General features: G+C 42.1%; 1 protein-coding gene across 2 annotated transcripts in view; it reads left to right on the forward strand.

Moving 5' to 3' along the window:
- The window catches only part of MYOM2 (myomesin 2), a 222968-nt gene that overhangs the window by 56459 nt on the left and 143591 nt on the right, over positions 1–22918 (forward strand). For both annotated transcript variants that reach the window (XM_068281345.1, XM_068281347.1), the window contains 5 exons: positions 3569–3730; positions 11880–12021; positions 15883–16082; positions 19258–19311; positions 22416–22543. In XM_068281345.1, coding sequence (XP_068137446.1) covers positions 3569–3730; positions 11880–12021; positions 15883–16082; positions 19258–19311; positions 22416–22543 — 686 coding nt within the window. The remainder of the gene's footprint in view (positions 1–3568; positions 3731–11879; positions 12022–15882; positions 16083–19257; positions 19312–22415; positions 22544–22918) is intronic.

The raw sequence follows: 22918 nt of genomic DNA on the forward strand, positions 1-22918 counted from the left end.
TAGCCGCCGGCGGGGACAGGACAATCGGAGCGGGGCTGCGAGGGCACCATCCAGCTTCGGGGGGCTGAGGGATGCCCCAAGTGAGTAAATGTCATTTTTTATATTTGACTTAAGTTTTCCTTTAAAGAGACTCCGTAACAAAAATTGCATCCTGTTTTTTAATCATCCTACAAGTTTAAAAAGCTATTCTAATGTGTTCTGGCTTACTGCAGCACTTTATACTATCACTGTCTCTGTAATAAATCAATGTATCTTTCCCCTGTCAGACTTGTCGGCCTGTGTCTGGAAGGCTGCCAAGTTCTTCAGTGTTGTGATTCTGCTATGAACTCCCCCTTCCAGGCCCCTCTATGCACACTGCCTGTGTGTTATTTAGGATTAGAGCAGCTTCTCTCTTCTCTCTTATCTTTTACAAGCTGGATAAATCGTCCTCTGAGCTGGCTGGGCTTTCACATACTGAAGAATTACAGACAAGGGCAAAGCTGTTTGCAGGAAGAAACGAGCAGCCTGAAACTTCAGTGCATGAGAACAGGGGGAAAGAAACACACAAATGATCTCTTGAGATTCAAAAGGAAGGCTGTATACAGCCTGCTTGTGTATGGATGTATTTTCTATGTGTGGATAAAGCAGAGGGACACCAAGATAGTGTAATTCGTCTTGGGGACAACAAAATAAATGAGAAGTTAAATGTATACTTACAAACCAGGGTTACCAATAGGCAACCACTGTATAGGCAGGTGGGGAGAACAATCCTGACCCCACTCAGGAATAAAAAGTCGCTCTCTGTAGACAGGAAAATAGGGTAACAACCCTCCACCCAGGGACACTACTTTCTATGTGTGGACATACTGTACATCAACCTACTTCCTGTTTTGGTGGCCATTTTGTTTGTTTATAAACAAACTTTTTAAAACTGTTTTTAACCACTTTTAATGCGGCGAGGAGCGGCAAAATTGTGTCAGAGGATAATAGGAGATGTCCCCTAACGCACTGGTATGTTTACTTTTGTGCGATTTTAACAATACAGATTCTCTTTAATGCCTCCTTACTGTAACCTCTCCCGTTGACATGCCCAACAGTAAATGAAATACCTTCTATCTCCCTCCTAATGCCTAACCCTAACTACATAACTCTCTGATGCCCAACACTGACCTCATTCCTTATATTGATACCTAACCTTAGCTGACCCTTCTATAATAATTCTGAACTCTACCCAATAAACTTTACATGTCTCTATATTCCACTATACCCTAAATGTTTCTAAGGCATACATCAGCTTAACATAACAAATACTTACCTACTGACTTATTATCAGCTTTAACACTACTGAGAACCAGCACTTAAACCTCCCCTAAAATGATACCTAGGCCTAACCGATGTCCCTTCCTGCTGCCTAATGCTAAACTCATTCCTTAACCACCCTGGCGTTTGATTGTTTTGCGGTGCTCAGCCGCAAGTGGGTTTTTTTCAAGTTTTTTTGAATCATGTAGCTAGCCTAGCGCTAGCTACATGATTCCCCCCTCCCTGCGGCATTACTCCCACCCCTCCGATCGCCGCCGGCGATCATACCCAAAAGGAAATCCCGCTCTGAATGGGATTTCCTGTTAGGGATTCCCTCGTCACCATGACGATGATCGAAATGATGTCATCGTCGTAATGACGTCGGGGGAGTCCCGATCCACCTCTTAGAGCAGCCTGACGGTGATTGGCCAGGCTGCGCAATGGGTCTGGGGGGGCCTCTTTCGCGGCACGTAGCGGTGGCGAGTGGCAGCGATCGAGTAAAACATGCAGCTAGCAAAGTGCTAGCTGCGTGTTTAAAGAAAATTGTCAAAAAAGACCCACCAGGGGCTGAGCAATCCACCGCAGCGGTAATGGACGAGCTGAGCTCATCCATACCGCTAAGTTGGTTAAAATAATGCTTAACCCTAAGGCCCCATATCCGCATGTGCACTGCATGCAATGCAGGGGATCACAGCAATGCACATCACTTGTGTTGCTCTCTGATTTATATTTAACTGCATTTGTGCAAAGTTGCATGCAAGATGCAACCATGCAATACTATGCAGAATCACAACTCATGAGTAAAAACATCAGAAGGGGCAGTCTTTACACTTCTGATGGCCTTTATGTTTTGCACACGATGTGTGTTGCAGAAAACATGACCAGCAAAGCACAAGTGGTGAAAGGGATTTACTCACCCTTCAAATAATGATGCTGAACACTACCTTTTAAATGTTGCTTTTATCTATACACCATAACGCAAATGGCTACCAATTGGCTTCTTATCAGCTTTAATGCCTAATCTACCAGTGCAAATGCCACTAACTGTGTGAAGCTGACTATCAAAATACAAACACTTATATCGCGCTTTTCTCCTGGAAGACTCAAAGCGTCAGAGCTGCAGCCAGCCACTAGGACACGCTCTATAGGCAATAGCAGTGTTAGGGAGACTTGCCTAAGGTCTCCTACTGAATAGGTGCTGGCTTACTAAACAGGCAGAGCCGAGATTAAAACACTGGTCTCCTGTGTCAGAGGCAGAGCCCTTAACCATTACACTTTCCAGCCATCACACTACCAGCACCCAAACCACCAGCACTGATAGCACCATCATTGCAAAGCAGTCAATATATGTAAATTATTGCATCCTATGACCTACATATCCTTACCACAGAATGGATCTTGCTTATGATAGGCAGAGTAGAGCCTGTCACAAACATGTAAGTTACATGATGTAAATCAATAAACCATATGATTGTTCTTGGTCTATGGCAAGCCTTTCTCTTGAGAATACTAAAACTGACCATAATACCACGCTAGGAATTCATTAAAGCCTTTCATTTTATTGAAGTTACTTATTAAATAACCTTAGTTGGATTTCGATTTTCTGATTTCAAGCAAATTTCTTCCGAACTCAGATTAGTTAGATCCACTGCAGTAACAAGGAGAAGAGTGATCTAATCGACACTATTACTTAAAGTTCCAGTCACACACACAAACCTGTAATTGACCCTGCATGGATCTGCATTATTAAGAAGTATGCAAGATTGATCTGCAACAAACATATCTTTATTTGCAACCACTATTTAGAGACAGTACGGATGTATGGTTCAAAATCCATTTGTTTGGTTGCAAAAGGTTGTATGCAGCTTTTTGTCATACAGCTTTTCCTGACATTTCACACAGAAAGAAAGAGCAGATATTTACAGTTGACATTTCTTTCAGAAGCTATATATAACAATACATTGTACATTTCAGTTTCTAGTCAGGAGAATCTAGAAAGGTCTATTGTATTATTTAGTACAAGCAGTTGAAAAACAGTGTTAGCGTACAAAGTTAACAGAATATGTCCTTGTCAGTATAGTAATCTGCTTAGCATTATTAAATATACTTGCAATAAGAAGACAATAGGAACCTCTGCATTGCTGAGGAAATTAAGAAATATTTCACAATACAAAATGTTAGTTTCTTACATCTGTTTGCTCTCTGTGTGCCGTGATACAATCCATCTTAAGCATCAATGAGAGTGATGAGAATTTCATTCCACTTGTTTACACTTGGATTTCCATTTTAGATGTCTTGGTGAAAGAATCCAAGTGGCACCAGCTGCATTTTGGCGAGGGGCATGCTTCTCTGACATTGACCCATTTGAATAAGGATGATGAAGGCCTGTACACTGTCAGAATGGTCACCAGGGGTGGAGTCAATCAGCACAGTGGTTTCCTGTTTGTAGCCGGTAAGTTTTCTAAGTATATTCTATCTTTATGTTAATCATTTTCAATACTGGAATTTAAATGCTTTTTAGATGTTAACTGTGAAACTAGGTTAACATACTAGACAGCTACATCATTTTAGGCAAAAAAAGTACATTTTTAATCAGAACTGAGTTGCACAGAGATGTTACACAGTCTTCCTTCTACTTTTTGCATAATTTATTCCCACAGTGTATGATATGAGCAGTTATCCACCATGATACAGAGCAAATCCCAGTCACTATATATGCAAATCTGAAGTGCCTAATAGAATGCGTATAAATGACCACGTGATGCCACATTGCCCATTTGCTGGCCTTTCAGCAGTGATCATCATGGACTGATATAAACCAGATGATGGCTACAGGGAATCACTTGCTAACAACAGTCAATTCTGATTTATAAGCATGAATTTAATATATAAAATCTGTATATGAAAATAAAAGCTCACTGCAGTGTTAAATATGGTTGCTTGGTGCAGGGAATCCCCATAAATGATAATTTACCATGTACAGTAGCGCCACTCAGGTCAGGATCCCTGGTGCCAAATTAATACAGACTTGCACTGCTCACATTGTTTATGGCAAGAGTGTGATGAGTGAATAATTGATAAGCACAATCTCCGAAATCGAGTCAAGAGGATCACAGTTAAAGAAACTGCAAAATAGACGAGCATCAAAAGCACACTTAGCAAAAAGCAATTTTAAAGCTTGTAGTTCTTTATGTTTCATTGGTGGATTTTTTTTAAATAGTGTGTCTTTTTTAACTTTTAAAACCTGATTTAAACATATACAGGGTCTGTGACACTGCTTTAATTATTCACCTAGAAGGGGCTAATTATCTCACCCATTTTACCCACCATATTTCCACCACCTTTTTTGGGGGGGTTGTTCAAACCCCCCTCCCCGTGTCAAACATTTCTTAAGGGCTTTGGTCTGGGTGGAGGGGAACAAGCACACACTGACCCTTTACTTGCTTACCAGTGACCACAAGTTCACATTTCTTGACTAATATAAGCACAGTGTACAAAGGCACACATGTCCATTAACATTAAATTTGATCAGTAGGCATCATGTTGGTGCCTTAAAGGTGTTTTTTTAATAAACAATGTAAGCATTGTGGCTCTGAAACAGTGACAGGAAATTATTTAGGACCAAGCATAAATATGTACTTATTTTTATACATAGGATAGGCTGCATGTAAGTAAAATTTAGGGTATATGATACAACGTTTATACAAAACCACCAAGTAAACCTGCACTACAAAATCATGAGAAAAATGTTTTTTTTACCTTCCTCTGGATCAACTGAGATATGTGAGGGTGCAGCTTAAGGTCCATACACACGGCATACAAATGTCTGTACAGACACGTGTTGAGTGACGGTTCGTGCGACAGTTCGTTTGTATGGACACGGCAAGCGACAAAGACTGTCAGCAGACTGTCTGCAGACACAGCCATGTTTGAGCGATTCAACTGGTGAATCTCGTGACTTTTGTCTCACAAACCGTCGCTTAGTCTGTTGGTGTCCTGTCGTGTGTACAAAAGTCTACTACAGAAAGGAGAGTCGCTACCATAGTACTACTACTATACGTAGTCTGTGGCAGACAGCTTCCATCATGTCTTCACTCTTTCTGTTGTCACATGTGTACAACAGTCACAAACTCGAATTGTCGCTGCTATGAATATGCTGTTGTCTCTTGTCTGTTTGTCGTTCCCTCACAACTACAGACAACCATATGCCATGTGTATGGGCCTTTAATGTTGTACAAGACATTCTGGTTGAACTTGATGGATGTTTACAAGGCTGGATTTACACTTTTTTTTCACCCTTAGGCTAATTTTATGGCTATTGTTGCTCCCATTCCATGTACCGCCTCTTTTCCATGTGTAGCAACCATATATAACAGCCGTTCACTTTCATGCAGAACTCCCTTGGGCAACAGCTTGTGTATGTATTGTAATGAGTACCCCCTGGAACCATCAGAAGTACCCCCTGGGGTACGCGTACCAAACGTAGAGAACCTAGGCTCTAACATACCCAGTGGCCTCTTTTAACAGCCACCCAAGGTCCAGGCCTATGCGCCCTTTTTAGAAATCCGGCCCTGGATACATGTCTTTTTTTCAAGACAAGACACAGAACATTTATATCATGCTTTTCTCCTGGCAGACTCAAAGCGATTCCGGACTGCATCCACTTGGGACATGCTCCACAGGTGACCAGGATCATTAGGATGTTTTATGTACTGGCTTAAGCCTGGATGTGAACCTTAGCTACGTAAAAGCAGTCACAAACATACATTTTTCTACTATGCAACTAAAATAATTATTTCATATAAATAATGAATACGATAAAGGCTATAATTTTCATTTAAATGAGCCATAAAACCTGCTGACAGCAATTCCACATTTGTTAGGTGTTTCAGAAATCATTATTGCTCTTTTCCTTTACGTCAGGCTATATCAAGAAAAAGCCCATAGAAGAGTCATACTGAATTCTGTCAATCTAAACCCCATTCTATAAATGTCAACAACCTCACAGATTATAGATCACCTCCACAGAAGACTAAATAGGCAGTAATCACTTTGCCATGGCAGCTAAATTATAGTCTCTAGCAATGTGGCAAAATATTGTTATATCCTTTCCACAAGCTCACTTATCACCTGTATATTTATGGAGCACTTCCAGTCCGTGTCCTCTTCTCACTGTCGCTTTGTATTCCAAATATAGCTTCCAGCAATGGATAAGTGAGTTTGTGGAAATAATAGAACAATGCTTTGCTGTATTGCTGAAGCTAATACTTTTGTATGTGTGGCAAACATATTACTGCCTTTTCAGTCTTCTATGGAGGTCATTACATTCGGTGAAGTTGTTGACATTTATGGAACGGTTTTAAACTTTATGTGAAGATAAACTTATGAGATGAATAATTGTGCTTGTACTGCTAAATAGAACTTTCCTGAAGTCGCATATTCCTTTTTTTAAAGGATGAATATCTAAAGAATTCCCCTTCAGCATTACAGTGGAATTTTAAATTAGATTTGGGCAAATTTTGAGCATGATGTTTCGGTGATTTCTGAACGAGATGTTTGGTATAGAGCTGTCATCAGCAGCACCATGCATCACTTCTTGTATCAGTGTTTTTTTCCTTTAATATTTCTACATTAGCAAAATTATTTTAATTAAAATAAAAAATAGAAACTCTGGGGAGGACTCTGCAAGAAGGGGCAGAAATTTTCCCTGGTCTTGTAAGGCCTCCAAGGACAAGGGGCTTATCCTCTCCTTGATGGTTGAGAGGTGGGTTAATTACTCCATACATGTGACCATAGGCTCTGGGGCAGTCTATGGAGGAATCTGAGATACCCCATAAATAATAGGACCCCCTGATGTCTTGTTCCTCCCAGGTAAATAGGTAAAGAAAATCAATGATCCTGTTACCTATTTAGAACAAATGGCTACAAGATAAAAAAGACCTCAAGAAGCAGCGCTTATATCTATATTATGACATCAACTTCTGCATACTTTTTATTTCTTCTGACATTTTTTTCTATATACTTCCTTTATCTTTTAGCCTTCTGTTCATGTAAGTTTTTTCTTCCAATCTTCTGCCTTCTTTCCTTCTAAACTTTTGGTTTCAGGGTCATCCTCTGCTCCGTGTAGCAGTATTGCTGCACTTCTACGTAACTCACTAATGCCACTACTCCTTGATGCACCTCTGCCAGCCACCCATGACACTGCAGCACCACTTACACCACTATTCCCTCCCATAACAATGTGTACCATCTCTGTACCGCCACTCCCCACTGCACTAAACCATTAACTGAATTACAGAGAAAGAAATCAGGATACTTAGAAAAATGGGCAAACAAGTTCTGTATTGCACTGCTAAATGAGCTAATACTTGCTTGGCAATGCAGTGTTCATTGGATCATATGAATGGAAAAACATGATTTTAAGATATGCCAGCACTTAACACCGTTGAAGTTTTGGAACAGAATTAGGCCCTCTGTCTGTGCAGAGGCCAGAAATAGAAAATAAGGAAGTAATCTGTGACAGGTCACATGGTGTTTAAGGCTTCAGATGTCAGAGCGAAACGCTGTCATAGGTTATAAGCATCAGCTACCTGTCAGTGCAAGGAATGCCACAAAATAATTTACGATGAGTGTTCCTGTCCACAGGTAACTTTTAGAAAATACATAAAGTTTCTCAATGAGATTTTCTCTTTGGGCCCTTTATCACTTCAAAGATTGTTCTGCTGTCAACTGAAATTGGATTCCTGTGCTCTGACCTGCAGTCACCCAGCTAGCTCTTCATAGTGCTATCCCTAAGCAAAGTGACAAATGTTTAAACATTCAACATTCAAGTATTTTCTAGAATTACTGAGTGAAAATGCACCCATGAAAAAGAAGATCCACTGCTGAGTTGCTGCATTTTAAAAACAAATATTTTAGTAGTCTAAGGAACATTATAATGTGAACTGCTAACTTCAAAGTTACATAGAAGTCTAAAAATCATAAAATCTTGTGCTTGTAGTAAAATAAATATCTAACAATGGTTTTCCTAGCATATTGGGCCTGAAACAATTCACTGTTTCTATTAGGTGATATTTCACATCTTATCAGTTAAATTTCCTGTAAGTCACCAGCAAGCAAGAAAATACACAGAATAATTTTGATAGTATTTTTAACCTACTTCTTGGTACTTTTTTTCGATTGCAGAGTGATGAAAATTTATTTTAAACAGAAGATGAAAGTTATCTCTTGGGAGAAAAATTAGGAGAAAAAGTGAATTGGATCATGCCCAATGTGAAATATTTCAGGAGTTTTACCATTAATTCACTGCTGTCTACATAAACAGAGTTTATTAGAGTTTAAAGGACAACTGAAGCGAGTTGTATATGGAGGCTGCCATATGTATTTCCTTTTAAACAATACCAGTTGCATGGCAGCACTGCTGGTCTATTTGGCTGCAATAATGTCTGAATAACACCAGAAACAAGCATGCAGCTCAGGGCCGGATTTACAACTCAGGAGCCTGTAGGCACAGGGGTTCTGGCGCCCTAAGCCCCGCCCATAACAGGCCACACCCCCAATGCACACCCATTTTGTTTTTACTTGCTTGTTTTTTTTTTCTGCTGGTGGGGACGGTTCAGGTGAGGCATGGGGGAGGAAGGATTAAGGTTATGCGTGGAGAGTTTTGTGTTGGTGGGGATACTTAAGGTTAGGCATGGGGTAGGAAGGGTTAAAGTTTGCTGTTGGGGGGGAGTTATGTGGCAGCAGGGATGGGTTAGGTTAGGCGTGGGTTGGTTAAGGTTAGCCTTCAGTAGTGCGAGGGTTCAGTGTGAGAATAGGATTAGGTTTCGCTATAATAAAATATCAGTATATTACTATAATTTTTACAGTTTAATAGTAAAATATTGGTAAATTTACCAATATTCTACTATCGGGCTAACTGGGCGCTAAAATTTCCAGGCACCCTTTGTTGACATACTCCGACCTTCCAAACTGCTAACTCTAACACTCGCTTGTCCGCCCCACTCAGTCTCAGTAGATGGTCAGCGAGATACCCACAATTCTGGACGCATGCAGGCTATCAAATTGCATGCCTACAGACAGAGGCAGCCATGAGTCATCAAATCTGAGGACACTACCAGACGGTCAGTAAGATTTTTCGCTGACCATCTGGTACTGGTAGTGTCCTCAGATTTGATTGCTCATCATGGTTGTACTGTCTGTAGGCAGCAGGGATGTAGACTGTGGGACACTAACCTAGCCAGTGTCGGACTGGGAGCTGGAAAAGCTGAGGAAATCCTCTTGCTGGCCAAGCAGCAGTAATCAGGTGCTGCTGCTCACAGTGAAGACTTGCTGCAGGTTTCTATTGGGAGTGATAACACAGGGTTACTGCTGCTTGGCCAGCAGCTGGATTTCCTCAGGTTTTCCACCTCCCGGAGTCCGACACTGAACCTAGCTGTCACTGTGTGTGACGCTGGCTACAGAGGACAAGGCGCGATCGTGATCTGAGTGGGCATGGCATGTGGGGCTGTCAGTGATCACGCTTTCAGCTTTTCAATTGTGAAGGGGGACATTTAGTAAGCTGCCTATGCTCCATAAGGAACCTGTAGGCTTGTGCCTACTGCCTACAGTGCATTATGCTAAATCCAGTACTGCAGCCAGTGTACAAAGTGCAGCAAAAGGCACAAAAAGCCTCCATGGGGAATTTGTAGCGATAACAAGGTAAACAGGGAGCAATACCTGACGCATGAATGACCAAGACAACCTAAAGCTAGTTATACATCTTGCAATGATGGGCAGATTCGGCCAAGAGACAAATCTCTCTCTAATTGAGTCTGATTAGAGAGATTTGTTGGCTGCCCATACACTGCAGGCCGATTCTCGATCAATTTCAGCATGAAATCTCCCGGGAATCAGCTGCGTCCACTGCTGCCTCCCTAGTGTATAAATGTACGTGTGCATTTATACATTACCTGTCCTGTGTCGCGATGCCCATCCGTCTTCCGAATCTGTTGCCTTTCCATTATCCCCATACATGCTGCCGCCATGGCGTGTGAAGTCAAACGCCAGTGCGCTATGCGCCGGCAACATGTATGGGGCTAATGAAAAAGTGGCGGATTTGGAAGACGGATGGTGCTGCGACACAGAATAGGTAATGTATATGTACAAGTACATTTATACATTGGAGAAACAGTGCCAGGGGGTCCGTCACTTGTCCTGATATCGCACGCCATTACCGCCGCGCACCCAATCGAGCATGTCAGCCCTACATCTTGCAGCATGTCCGATTGATACATGCGACACATTCCAGCCTGAAAATTGGTTGCAACGTTGATCGGGCATGCACTTGGCGGCACAGATTTTCATCCAATTCGAAGCATTTGGCGGCACAGATTTTCATCCAATTCGAAGCACTTGGCTGCACAGATTTTTATCCAATTCGATTATAATAATCGAATTGGATGGTCGATCGGACACCACGTCACCTGATGTAGGAGTCTGAGTGGTGCCCTGGTGATAATATACACCCATGTGTGCATAATTACAGTGGGCTGCAGTAGTATAAGGAGACCACTAGTATAAGGAGAATGCAACACTGATAGCTGCAGGAAGACCAGTGCTGCAAGTCTGTCAAACATGGCATGCAATGCAAGGTCGTGCAAGAACCACCAGACCCGACACCCCGAAAACTAAGCTCAAAGCATAATAAATGTGTAAGAACTGTTCACAAAATGCAGAGAACAGTCTTGCATGTTAAGACAGGCAGGAGAAAGGAGGTACAAAGAAGGCCAAAACTTACAGCTGAGCGAGTACTTCTGCCCTCTGATCTATATCCGGAGGACCGAAGCTGGGAGTCCCGGTACCCATGTGGAGGCGGGGCTTAGTGGAAGGGGCGGAGCTTCGTGGGTCCGGTAAAGGGGCGGGGCTTAGACACGAGCGGCCACGGAGCTGTAAAGATTTGGAGGAAGTGGCCTGGAAGAAATCTATTCCCTCTCAGGCCCGCCCACCCCCATTGCCACAGTGAGTTGCATGGCATGTACCTGCTGCCTGCATATGATCTCCATGGGGAGGAGGGGGGCAGAGCGGAGCTGGCTGGGTACATGTGCAGGGCTGGGAAGAAGTGTGTAGCAGCGGCAGTATCTCTGCATCGGAAGGGAGGAGGCAGTCATTCACGGAGGGGAGGCGCCTTTCCCTTATAAGGCGCCTGTAGGCACGTGCCTACAATACTTAATGGTAAATCCGGCCCTGATGCAGCTAATCTTGTCAGATCTGACAATAATGTCAGAAACATCTGATCTGCATATGCTTGTTCAGAGTCTATCCCTAGATGTAAAAGAGGCATAGGATCAGCAGGACAACCAAGCAACTGGTATTGCTTAAATTGAAACAAATATGGCAGCCTCCATATCCCTCTCACTTCAGTTGTCCTTTAAATAGAGATAAACATATCAATAACAATCATCAGGAATATTATTAACTTTTCCATTATTGTCTTGTATGAGAAAATTCAGGAGGAACATTCATTGAATAGGTACCAAGGGACTGAAGTTTTATAATTTTTCATAAGTTTCCAAGGAACCTGGCACCTATTTTCATTTTTTCTCCATCTGTTTCTTTTGAAGATGCTGCTGCATTGGTTGCTGGGGCACCAGGTGCACCCATGGATGTTGAGTGCCATGATGCTAACAAAGATTACGTCATTGTGTCTTGGAAGCCACCCAACACTGCAAGTGAGGCTCCAGTCATTGGATATTTTATTGATAAGTAAGTACTTGCTACTGTCTTTAGAGCTTAGCTGGCAGTAAATGAGTTACTGAGAAGATAATGTAGAGATATTTAGGCTTCTAATCTAGGTAGTTTAACGTTACTCGATAAAGAGAGAGATAGGTTGCCATATGTGTTTCCTTTTAAACAATTCCAATTTCCTGGCTGACCTGGTTCAACAGTGTCCTGAATCTCACACCCCAAACAGGGATGAGGTCAGTGAAACTTTAGTTAGAGGCGAACATGTGATTCACATAGTCATTCTGGGTCTGTGCCTTTAAGTATTAACCTCCCTGGCGGTAAGCCCGTGCTGAGCACGGGCTATGCCGCGCAGGAGGATTTCTCAGGCCATGCTGGGCCGATTTGCATAATTTTTTTTTTGTACATGCAGCTAGCACTTTGCTAGCTGCGTGTACTTCCCTATCGCCGCCGCTCCGCGCCGATTAGCCGCTACCCGCTGCACCGCACCGCCCCCCCCAGATCCCTTGCGCAGCCTGGCCTATCAGCACCAGGCAGCGCTGAGGGGTGGATCGGGACTCCCGATGACTTCGAGGACATCCATGATGATGGAGGAAGCCAAACAGGAAATCCTGTTCTGAACGGGATTTCCTGTTTGCGCTGATCGCCGGAGGCGATCGAAGGGGGTGGGGGGATGCCGCTGCACAGCGACTAACATGTAGCTAGCCCTAGGCTAGCTACATGATTAAAAAAAATGTAAAGTGCTGCGCTGCCCCCTGGCGGTTTTAATAGACCGCCAGGGAGGTTAAGGGGCCCATATGTTGTTCAATTTCAGCCATCGATCAATCGATTCTATAGCATCGAATGATCAGAAATCATTTCTACCAAATCTGTCGATCAATCGATTTGTAGCTGATTTCGGTTGATTTGATCGATCTGACAAGATGGAAAATGTAGGTTGATCTGCTGCTGGCAGCAGATCAAAGGCCCATAGAGTTGCATTGGATCTAATGGTCCAATAATGCATTTAGATTGAATTCCAGTATATTTCCAATAAATTTCATTCTGAAATATATTGGAAATCTGTTTCTAGTGTGTGGCACACATCAGATAGATTCCTGTTAGATTCAACTTGACAGGCATCTGACAGAAATCTATCTGATGGTCGAGTTTGCTGCAAATCTATAAGTGTATGGCCACCTTTAGAGACATGGCATCAGAAATAAAGCCAGGCAACATGCATTGTTTAAAACAAAATAAACAAAGCAGCCTCTTTATCCCTCTCTTTACAGCATTGTATTAACCACTTCACAACTGAGGGGTTTTACCACTAAAACACCAGAGCAATTTTTACCTTTCAGCGCTCCTTCCATTTATTCGTCTATAACTTTATTATTACTTATCGCAATGAAATGAACTATATCTTGTTTTTTTCGCCACCAATTAGGCTTTCTTTAGGCGGGACATTATGCCAAGAATTATTTTATTCTAAATGTGTTTTAATGGGAAAAAAAGAAAAAAATGTGGGGAAAAAATCATTATGTTTCAGTTTTCGGCCATTATAGTTTTTAAATAATGCATGCTACTGTAATTAAAAACCATGAAATGTATTTGCCCATTTGTCCCGGTTGTAAAACCATTTAAATTATGTCCCTATCACAATGTTTGGTGCCAATATTTTATTTGGAACTAAAGGTGTCTTTTTTTCAGTTTTGCATCCATCCCTATTTACAAGCCCATAGTTTATAAAGTAACAGTGTTATACCCTCTTGACATAAATATTTAAAAAGTTCAGTCCCTAAGGTAATTATTTATGTCTTTTTTTTTTAATTGTAATTTATTTTTTTAATTACAAAAAAAAAAATTGGGGAGTGTGGGAGATAATGCGTTAATTTATTGTGTAAAACTAATTTATGTGTATATGAAAAATGCTTTAGGGTGTAGTTTTACTATTTTGCCACAAGATGGCCACAGTGATTTTTTGTTCATGTGTCCGGAAGTACGCTTGCAGGAAGCTCAATGAGGCTGGGAAAATCACAATGATTGCGCTGCTTCTCATAGAAGCAGCTGATCATTGCGGGGGCTTAGATCAACGTACGGGAACGGCTTTTCCCGTTCATTGATCTCCGCGCGAGCGGGCGACGGCGTGCACGATCGGCGGGAGCGTGTGCACGAGCGATCGGGAGCGCGGACAGCGGCGGCAGCGCGGGAGGTGCGGATATCTCCGTCCCTGGGGTGAAAGGATGGAAAAAGGGACGGAGATATCCGCACCAGTGGGGGTAAAGTGGTTAATATATCTGGTATTAAGCTTCCTTGGACAGAGATAAAGAAATATAGTATCAGGTTAAAAACAATAATTAAAATATTTAAAAATGCTTAGGAGGCAGTGGTGGACTTACCTCCTTCAAGCAGACACAAGCAACTGTGTATTTCAACAAAAATTAAATTTATTGGTACACTCCAGGGTATTGTTTACAACGCGTTTCGCAGGTCTATACCCGCTTCATCAGGCAGTAGAGGTAGGAGTACACAGCAGAATGTCAGAATCGCACAAAGGCGCATTCTGCTGTGTACTCCTACCTCTACTGCCTGATTGTATACAATGAACAGAGGCGCCAAAAGTATAAGATTAGATTAAATGAGCTTAAAAACCAACTTAAATGGCAAAATTGAAGGAGGAAGTGGTGATCTTACCTCCCTCAAGCAGACACGACAACGACTGCGATTCAGACAGTCAAACACATTTATTAGGAACTCCAAAAAGAAATGCAACGCGTTTCGTAGGTTCAACCCCGCTTCATCAGGCAATATAGGGAGGAGTATCAAACAATCTGCACAAGGATTCAAATTAAGCGCCTCTGTCTCAGTCACAGAGGCGCTTAATTTGAATCCTTGTGCAGATTGTTTGATACTCCTCCCTATATTGCCTGATGAAGCGGGGTTGAACCTGCGAAACGCGTTGCATTTCTTTTTGGAGTTCCTAATAAATGTGTTTGACTGTCTGAATCGCAGTCGTTGTCGTGTCTGCTTGAGGGAGGTAAGACCACCACTTCCTCCTTCAATTTTGCCATTTAAGTTGGTTTTTAAGCTCATTTAATCTAATCTTATACTTTTGGCGCCTCTGTTCATTGTATACAATTTTGAGTCCACCCTTGGTGGAGGGTTGCTACCCTTTTTTCCTGTCTACAGAGAGCGACTTCTTAATCCTGAGTGGGGTCAGGACAATCTCCCCACCTGCCTTTACAGTGGTTGCCTGCTGGTGACCCTGACTTGTGAGTATCTAGCAACACAAACTTATTGCCACCTTGTCCAGTACGAATTACACTATTGGGGCTCTTGGTGTTCCCTGTTTTTATCTACTGCCTGATGAAGCGGGTATAGACCTGCGAAACGCGTTGTAAACAATACCCTGGAGTGTACCAGTAAATTTAATTTTTGTTGAAATACACAGTTGCTTGTGTCTGCTTGAAGGAGGTAAGTCCACCACTGCCTCTTAAGCATTTTTAAATATTTTAATTATTGTTTTTAACCTGTTTGGTGCCTCTGTTCAGTCTAATACTATATCATATATCCACCCTTGGTGGAGGGGGATACCCCTTTCTTTCTTCACGTCTACAGAGAGCGACTTCTTAACCCTGAGTGGGGACAGGCTAATCTCCTCACCTGCTTATACAGTGATTCGCTGAAGGTAACCCTGGTTTGTGAGTATATCTTTTACTCCTTAATATATCATTTGCCTTGACTTACTACACCATACTGGGCTCTCGGTTCTCCCTTCTTATATAGAGATAAAGAAATAAAGCTTTCATGGAATCTTGCAACCTATAATAATTGTTTTAAGATTATAAAAGCTTTTTTTTTACCCTACTGTTCTATGAAAAAATATGTTTTATCTTTTGACAGATGTGAAGTTGGCACTGACAATTGGATCCAGTGCAATGACTCCCCTGTTAAGATCTGCAAATACCCTGTGTCTGGCCTGTATGAAGGACGATCTTACATGTTCCGTGTCAGAGCAGTTAATAAAGCTGGAATCAGCAGACCATCAAGAGTTTCTATTGCAGTTGCAGCTCTGGACCCTGCTGATTTGTCAAGGTTTCAAAGTAAGCACATTATTAAAGGGAACCCAAGCAGTACCGTATAATCAAACATATCACTTACCTGGGGCTTCCTCCAGCCCAACATAGGCTGCGAGGTCCCCGGTGTCCTCCTGGCTCCTGTCCGTGTCCCTCCGGTGGATCTGTTACCGGCGACACTCAGGCCGGGTGTCTGGCCACCTCTTCCTGGATTCTGACGCTCCGCGCCATCACAGCGGCCGGCGTGACAGCCCTGCGCATGCACAATTTTTAAACTGTAAACCGTGCATGCGCAGGACTGTCACGCCAGCCACTGCGATTATGCGTAGCATCATGACACCGACCTGGGTGTCGCCGGTAATGGATCCCCTGGAGGGTCACAGACAGGAGCCAGGAGGACGACCAGGTAAGTGAAATTTTTGATTATACGGTACTACTCAGGGTCCCTTTAAGATATTGTACGAATTGAAAGAGTAATCTATTACCCTACATAGTTGATATACCCTGAAATACACTGATTAAAGTAATAACTATAGCTGAGCAGCCCATTTGTGACTGCTATAGAGCCTTGCAGTACATGTGTGTGCTGTAATGTTTGAATGCTGACTGATTTACGGACTGTATTCATACATTGAAGTCCCCACCACGTGCTGTGCCGATAGCTGGAGTTTAGTTATATAGTAGTGAAACTCTGGTTTGTAACCACTGATTACACCATCTAACTGCGTGTTTCTACCGCTCCAGCAACGTGCGGCGTCTCCTCAATTCATGTCCTCCGTCTGTCCCCGCCGCTGTAAACAGCTGATTCCACCACTGTATACACTTGTCCTGCATGGCCTCCGTCCTCCTGGGCTCATTGGTGCCCTCTAGGAGCTTGATCCACTAACCGGCGCTAAGCCGGTAAGTGTGCCCTAAGTGTTAGTGGGCGTTAGGTGGTTTGTGCCCACACAGTTGAAATAACCATGCTCACTGCGCGCGCAGCGCAGATAATAGTGCACATTGCTGGTCCTTAAAAGTCGCACCCGATGCGACGAAAATGATGCATCGGGTGCCCATTAAGCAGCGCTATGATGCGCCACTTTGGGGGTACCCGATGCGTCATTTTTGTTGCATTGGGTGCGACTTTTAAGGACCAGCGGGTGCAACGTTATTGTCGCACCGCGCACTAATATCGGCGCACCCGCGCTGCACGCGCAGTGCACGGGGCAGCGCGCAAAGCAGCTTTGCGCACACTAGCGGCCAAAAAGGGCTTTTAGTGCCGGTTAGTGAATCAAGCCCTAGATGAGCACGTCATGCTAGCGTGAAGTAGAGGGCACAAGTGAACCCGGAAGGACAGAGGCCAAGCAGTACGAGTGTATACAATGGTGGAATCAGCTGTATACAGAGGCGGGGACAGACGGAGGAAATGCCGTGTGTTGCTGGATTGGTAAGAGCTTCTGGGGGCAACACCTGGCCAGACTTTCAGCATATAAGACGCACTGACATTCCCTTAATTTTGAGGGAGAAAAAGTACGTCTTATATGACGAAAAATATGGTACTTGTGTCTCATCTTCTCCCGTCCTTTTGTTTTTTTGCCTCACATTTGTGTTCAACTTGCCTCACTAGTTTACTGTATAACACTGCATAATATATTGGCATATAAATAAAAAATATAGTAGATAGATGAATAATATGTAGATGTTTTGGTTCTAAGCACAACTATACAGTATACTGGTAGTTAGGTTATCCCTAAACTGCTTTATCTCCATTTATTGGTAGAAGATAAAACCTATATCACGTATAGCTGTCAGGAGACTATCATATAAAAACAGATGTCACGCTGTTTACCACCACAAGAGATGAGAGAACATTAAAAGAGCTTGCTATGCCTTAGCTTCAATAAATCTAAGAGCAGCATGTACAGAAAGTGCAAAGGAAGGTTTTCTTTTGTGCTACAAGGTTGAACATTAAGTTATAATCAGGGAATTCAAGTGCAACTGTACAATACATTTTATATAATATAAAAAAATGTAAAGTTATACCAAACAATAAAGGAATACATTACCTTAAGTGAATCTTCTAGTAAATATGTGCAATAGAAATTGAGCATGCAATGAAAACCTACATTATCTAAAATTGACTTCAGTGAAGACTGTATGGGTAAACCATTGAGTCGTATGTCTCTTTCGCCAGTGAGCTGGGGCAGGGCAAGCCGAATGATGGCTCACAATGCTGCCGATCAAATCCCCGGTGGTGTTACATACTATTCCCCCTCTGAGTTGTAGCAACTCGGAGGGAGGTGTAATTTGGGGTCTGGCGATCACCGGATCTCCAAATTACTCTTGCGGGAGGTACGCAGCATGGTACTAGTGCTGTGATGGTGCCCAGCTTCAGAGCTCTGCACTGAGAAATGACCTACTTCTAAAGCATTTTAGTTGGAAGGACATACAATGTTTTAGTAGTATATACATTTCACACAAAATCCTGTTCTTTCTAGGACACCTGAATAAAGTGTAGGGATTTTGGCAATCTGTATTGCAGCCTTTGCAGGCTCTTACCACTGTCTGCCCATTGATAAATGGGAGTGTCATCACATGACTTGAGTCCTGCAACATCTAAATGGCATTGTAAGATTCTCTTAGATATTATCCACCATCCCTTCTTATAAAATGGAACACTTAAAGTGTTAAAGTGCTCCAGTTGACATGCTCTGGCTTCTTCTCAGTCCATTCCTCAGCAAGCTAAACTTGACACTGTCTTGCCAGCCTGTCAGTCCAGTATGCAGCCTGTCTTTTTTTTTACCCTGTCCCACCAGCCTCCTGCCTGCCCAGTATGCAGCATGTCACTTTTAACCCTGTCCTGTCAGCCCATTAGTTCAATCTAGACCTCAGTCTATCTAGCTTCAGCCCTGTTCTGCCGACTGTCGGTCTTACTTTAGCATGCACTGGGACATATCAGTTACTAATTCCATCATCTGGATGCCAGTTTTGCCCAATCCGCATTGCAGGGATCACCTGCCTGCTCTTCTTTTTTTCTGGTGGGGATAACTAGGATTTCGTTACTTGCAGCAAAATAGTTTGCTGGCCCTCAGGGGTGATCACTTAGACACAGCCTCAGGGATGCCCCATGTCTTTTAACAGTTATGAGTTCCACAGCCGTGTTATCAGTTTTGTGACAGTTAATGAATCATTTGAAAATGCTCTCTTTCTTTTTTTTTCCCAGCAATTCATCTGGATGGGGGAAAAGAAATTGTCATCTGCCAGGATGACTTGGAAGGTATTTTATTTATTTAAAACAGAACTTCAGACTTACAATTAAAGATTCACAGGAATGTTTTTTTTTCTTCATGTTAATAGTAAGGTCTGAAAAAAATGACAACAGCTAAATAGCTTTGTTTATAATTTTTTCCAGTGTTCCGCATTCATTAAAACTTTACAGGGGAGCGGGACCAACCTTCGGCTTGTATGTTGGAGGCATGTGTCACATTGTATATTTCATTTGGGTGATGGGTATTAGAGGAGCTTTCTCCTCCTAGCTGAGGTTAGGGGACTGAAACCTGTTACCATTACTCAAGACACCTACCTAACCTAGCTGTAACTTTACCACCTGGCTTGTGCCTGGCTCTTACTTCCTCCCTCTCCGTTGCCTAGCCCTAATTTTCCCATTTCCTTGTGGCTTTTCCCTGATAGCCCTCATGTAACCCTTTTAAGCAACTCCACAGTTTAGTGACACAGTTAGTGACAGTGTAAGCAGCAAATTCAACAATATCTTGCGGTAATGTCACTAGCTTGACTGCACAGGACCATTAGCTGAGATTTCCAGCAGGGATAATCTTCAATAACTGAGCATTGCATAGACAGAAAACATTTATACAAATGCATTCCCCAGCATCATTTACTCAGTATTCAGTACAACATCATTTGCTTAGTGTTCATATAATTCAGTTTTCTTTTTACTTGGTGTTCTACTTTAATATTTTGAAATTACTGATGTTGACACCTAATTTGTTCATAGTGTGAAACCACGGATCCTATTATTTTATATAGTTTTCCCCTGGTTGTCATTTCTGAAAGGCTTATCTTTTTTCAACGGCAAACACTTATTGCTTGTCTAGAGCTGATGCACAAATCTGCATAAACTTACAGCTACAATTATGTTGCATGTTTTTTATGTTTAATTAATTATGGGTCCATGAAGACCATTTCATTTTAATTGTTTGCAGTGACTTATTTGGAATATGGAAAGCTCAACTTAAGACACATATAAAAAGCCACTGTTTAATCCAATTGTGTATTCATTAAAATAGTGGAGTTTAATTTTGTGCTGTAAGCATCCGGATTTGCCTCCTGTTATTCCCTGAACATTAGCTCTTAGACTTAGATGAATTAGAAGAACCAGCATAGTGCTGACCCATTAGTGTTCTGCTGATCCGTGCAGACCAATCAGCATATCTTGACCCGTCTGACTTTGATGAAATTCCCATGAGAAAGGTTTGGTCAAGGCCTGGTTTGTGCTTTGTCACAAGTCTGACTAGAGCCATTTGAATCCTGTGGTTGCCTGGGCTGGCTAGACATCTCACATATACTGTATATCACAGGGGCGTAGCAATAGGGGGTGCAGAGGTAGCAACCACATAGGGGCCCTTGGGTCAGAGGAGCCCCGAAGGGCCCTCCCTCAAATACAGTATTAGCTCTCTATTGGTCCTGTGCTCATATTAATCAATTCTATAGATACTTTGAATAGTGGTAATCATTAACAAACTGTTCCCCATTCCCTTCTTGCACCTCTGACACTGTAGTTGCCATTGGCAGGTTTTGGTGCGCTGTATCAATTGTTATGTATAGAGTGCTTGGAGGACCCCATTGTAAAACTTGCATCGGGGCCCACAGCTCCTTAGCTACGCCACTGGTATTTCACATGTATATTTCTATTTGGCTGTTCACTACTTCATCCTACTACCAATTACTGAATCTGAGAGAGCCTAAGCGCTTTGAGTCCTATGGGAGAAAAGCGCTATAGAAATGTTATTGTATTGTATTGTATATTCACTAAAGTTCAGCTTTAAAGAGGAACTGTAACCAAGGATTGAACTTCACCCCAGTCAGTAGCTCATACCCCCTTTCCCATGAGAAATCATTACTGTTTATCAAATAGAGCATCAGGAGGTCTGTATGGCTGATATTGTGGTAAAGCTCCTCCCATGGTGTGATGTCAGCACCTAGGTCCTGACAGTTTACTGTCTGTGAGCATTATTGCATTGTGGGAAATAACAGCTGGTTCCAACTGTCAAGCCACCAGTATCTCCCTCTGTGCATATGTATATTTATGAAAAAAAACTTTAGCCTATCACATTGTTAGTAGGTGTGGTTATCTATAATGGCAGTTGGTGCTGTCTGTTTTTTTTCACGACAGCCAGTAATAAAGATGATGACGTGCAGGCTGATTATGGAACAAAAACTATGAACAAATTACACAGCAAATGTCAATCATTTCTTCTCACTTTGCAATGTATTGATTTATCCCCCCCCCCCCTTTACGCTAAAGATCCTCTTTAAATGTTATCATCTATATTTTGTGTATGATGTACAAACATTAAAAACAGAAAAAATGCTAACATATTTATGCTATAGCATCAACTGCACATGTGCATCATAGGTTGCTTACGATTTTCTGACCATTGTTAAGCCACATGGGGGTGATTCACAAAAACTATCCGATTAATTATCTGTCTTTATCAATTTACCTTATGATTTATCTATCCATATGTTACCTCTTCTTATCTGTTTAATCATATTTATTTATTATATAGTATTTATATACAGTAGCACTGCTATCTTCCGTAGAACTTTACAGAGTACTGGTATATTGCCTTGTTACAGGAGTTGACAACCATAGTCATATGTTCATCATAGTCTAGGGCCAATTTAGGAGGAGGACACTTATCTGTATGTTTTTGGGATGTACTTTGGGAGGAATCTGGAGTGCCCAGACACGCACGCACGCACGCACGCGCACACACACACACACACACACGCACACACACACACACACACACACACACACACACACACACACACACACTACTAACTTTGTACAGATAGTGCACTGCTTGGGATTCAAACCCATAACCCAGTGTTCAAGTGCAGAGTGCTATCCACTGCACAACCATGCTGACCAATTTTATGATTTATTTCTCTTTATCTTTTTTACTACATGAATTGTCTCTCCTTATATTTACGATAAAAAATAAGTAAGGTGAGCTAATTTGTAATATAAGTGAAGCCACCCTGTAGTGGTTTGCAATAAACCCATGGTCCATCTTAGGCTTTTACATGAATTGTAAATGTTGTGTCTGTTTACTAATTATGGCTCTTAATTAGGTGATGTTAAAATCCCTGGCTCTCCAACTAATGTGCAAGCCCTTGAAACCAGCAAAACCTATATTGTGCTCAGCTGGGATCCACCAGTTCCCCGCGGTAGAGACCCTCTGGTTTATTACATTGAGAAGGTAAAGAGTACATGATCATTTATTATTATTATTATTATTATTATTATTATTATTATTATTATTGTGTCTTGATCCTGATTGCTAGGATGCTAGTAAAAGTATGTTTCTAGATATGTGAAGAATGAGTTCTACATTGATGGGTTATTTTAGGTCTAGGTAGGAAAAAGGAAATCATTTTACTTTGAAGTGCACAAAGCTAATACACACAGACAGTATAAGGTTGCACAAAATCTGTATAAAAGCAGCATACAGGCAAAAATGGCGCCTGGAAATTTGGGAGCAGGGTGAAGCCGAAAAACGGCTCACCCTGCTCATGCAAAAGTCCTGGTGGCGTTTATTACTATTCCCCCTCCAGGTCACCATGGATTAAGGGGA

The sequence above is a fragment of the Hyperolius riggenbachi genome, chromosome 4 (assembly GCF_040937935.1).
Source record: "Hyperolius riggenbachi isolate aHypRig1 chromosome 4, aHypRig1.pri, whole genome shotgun sequence".
In the NCBI taxonomy this organism is placed as follows: Eukaryota; Metazoa; Chordata; class Amphibia; order Anura; family Hyperoliidae; genus Hyperolius; species Hyperolius riggenbachi.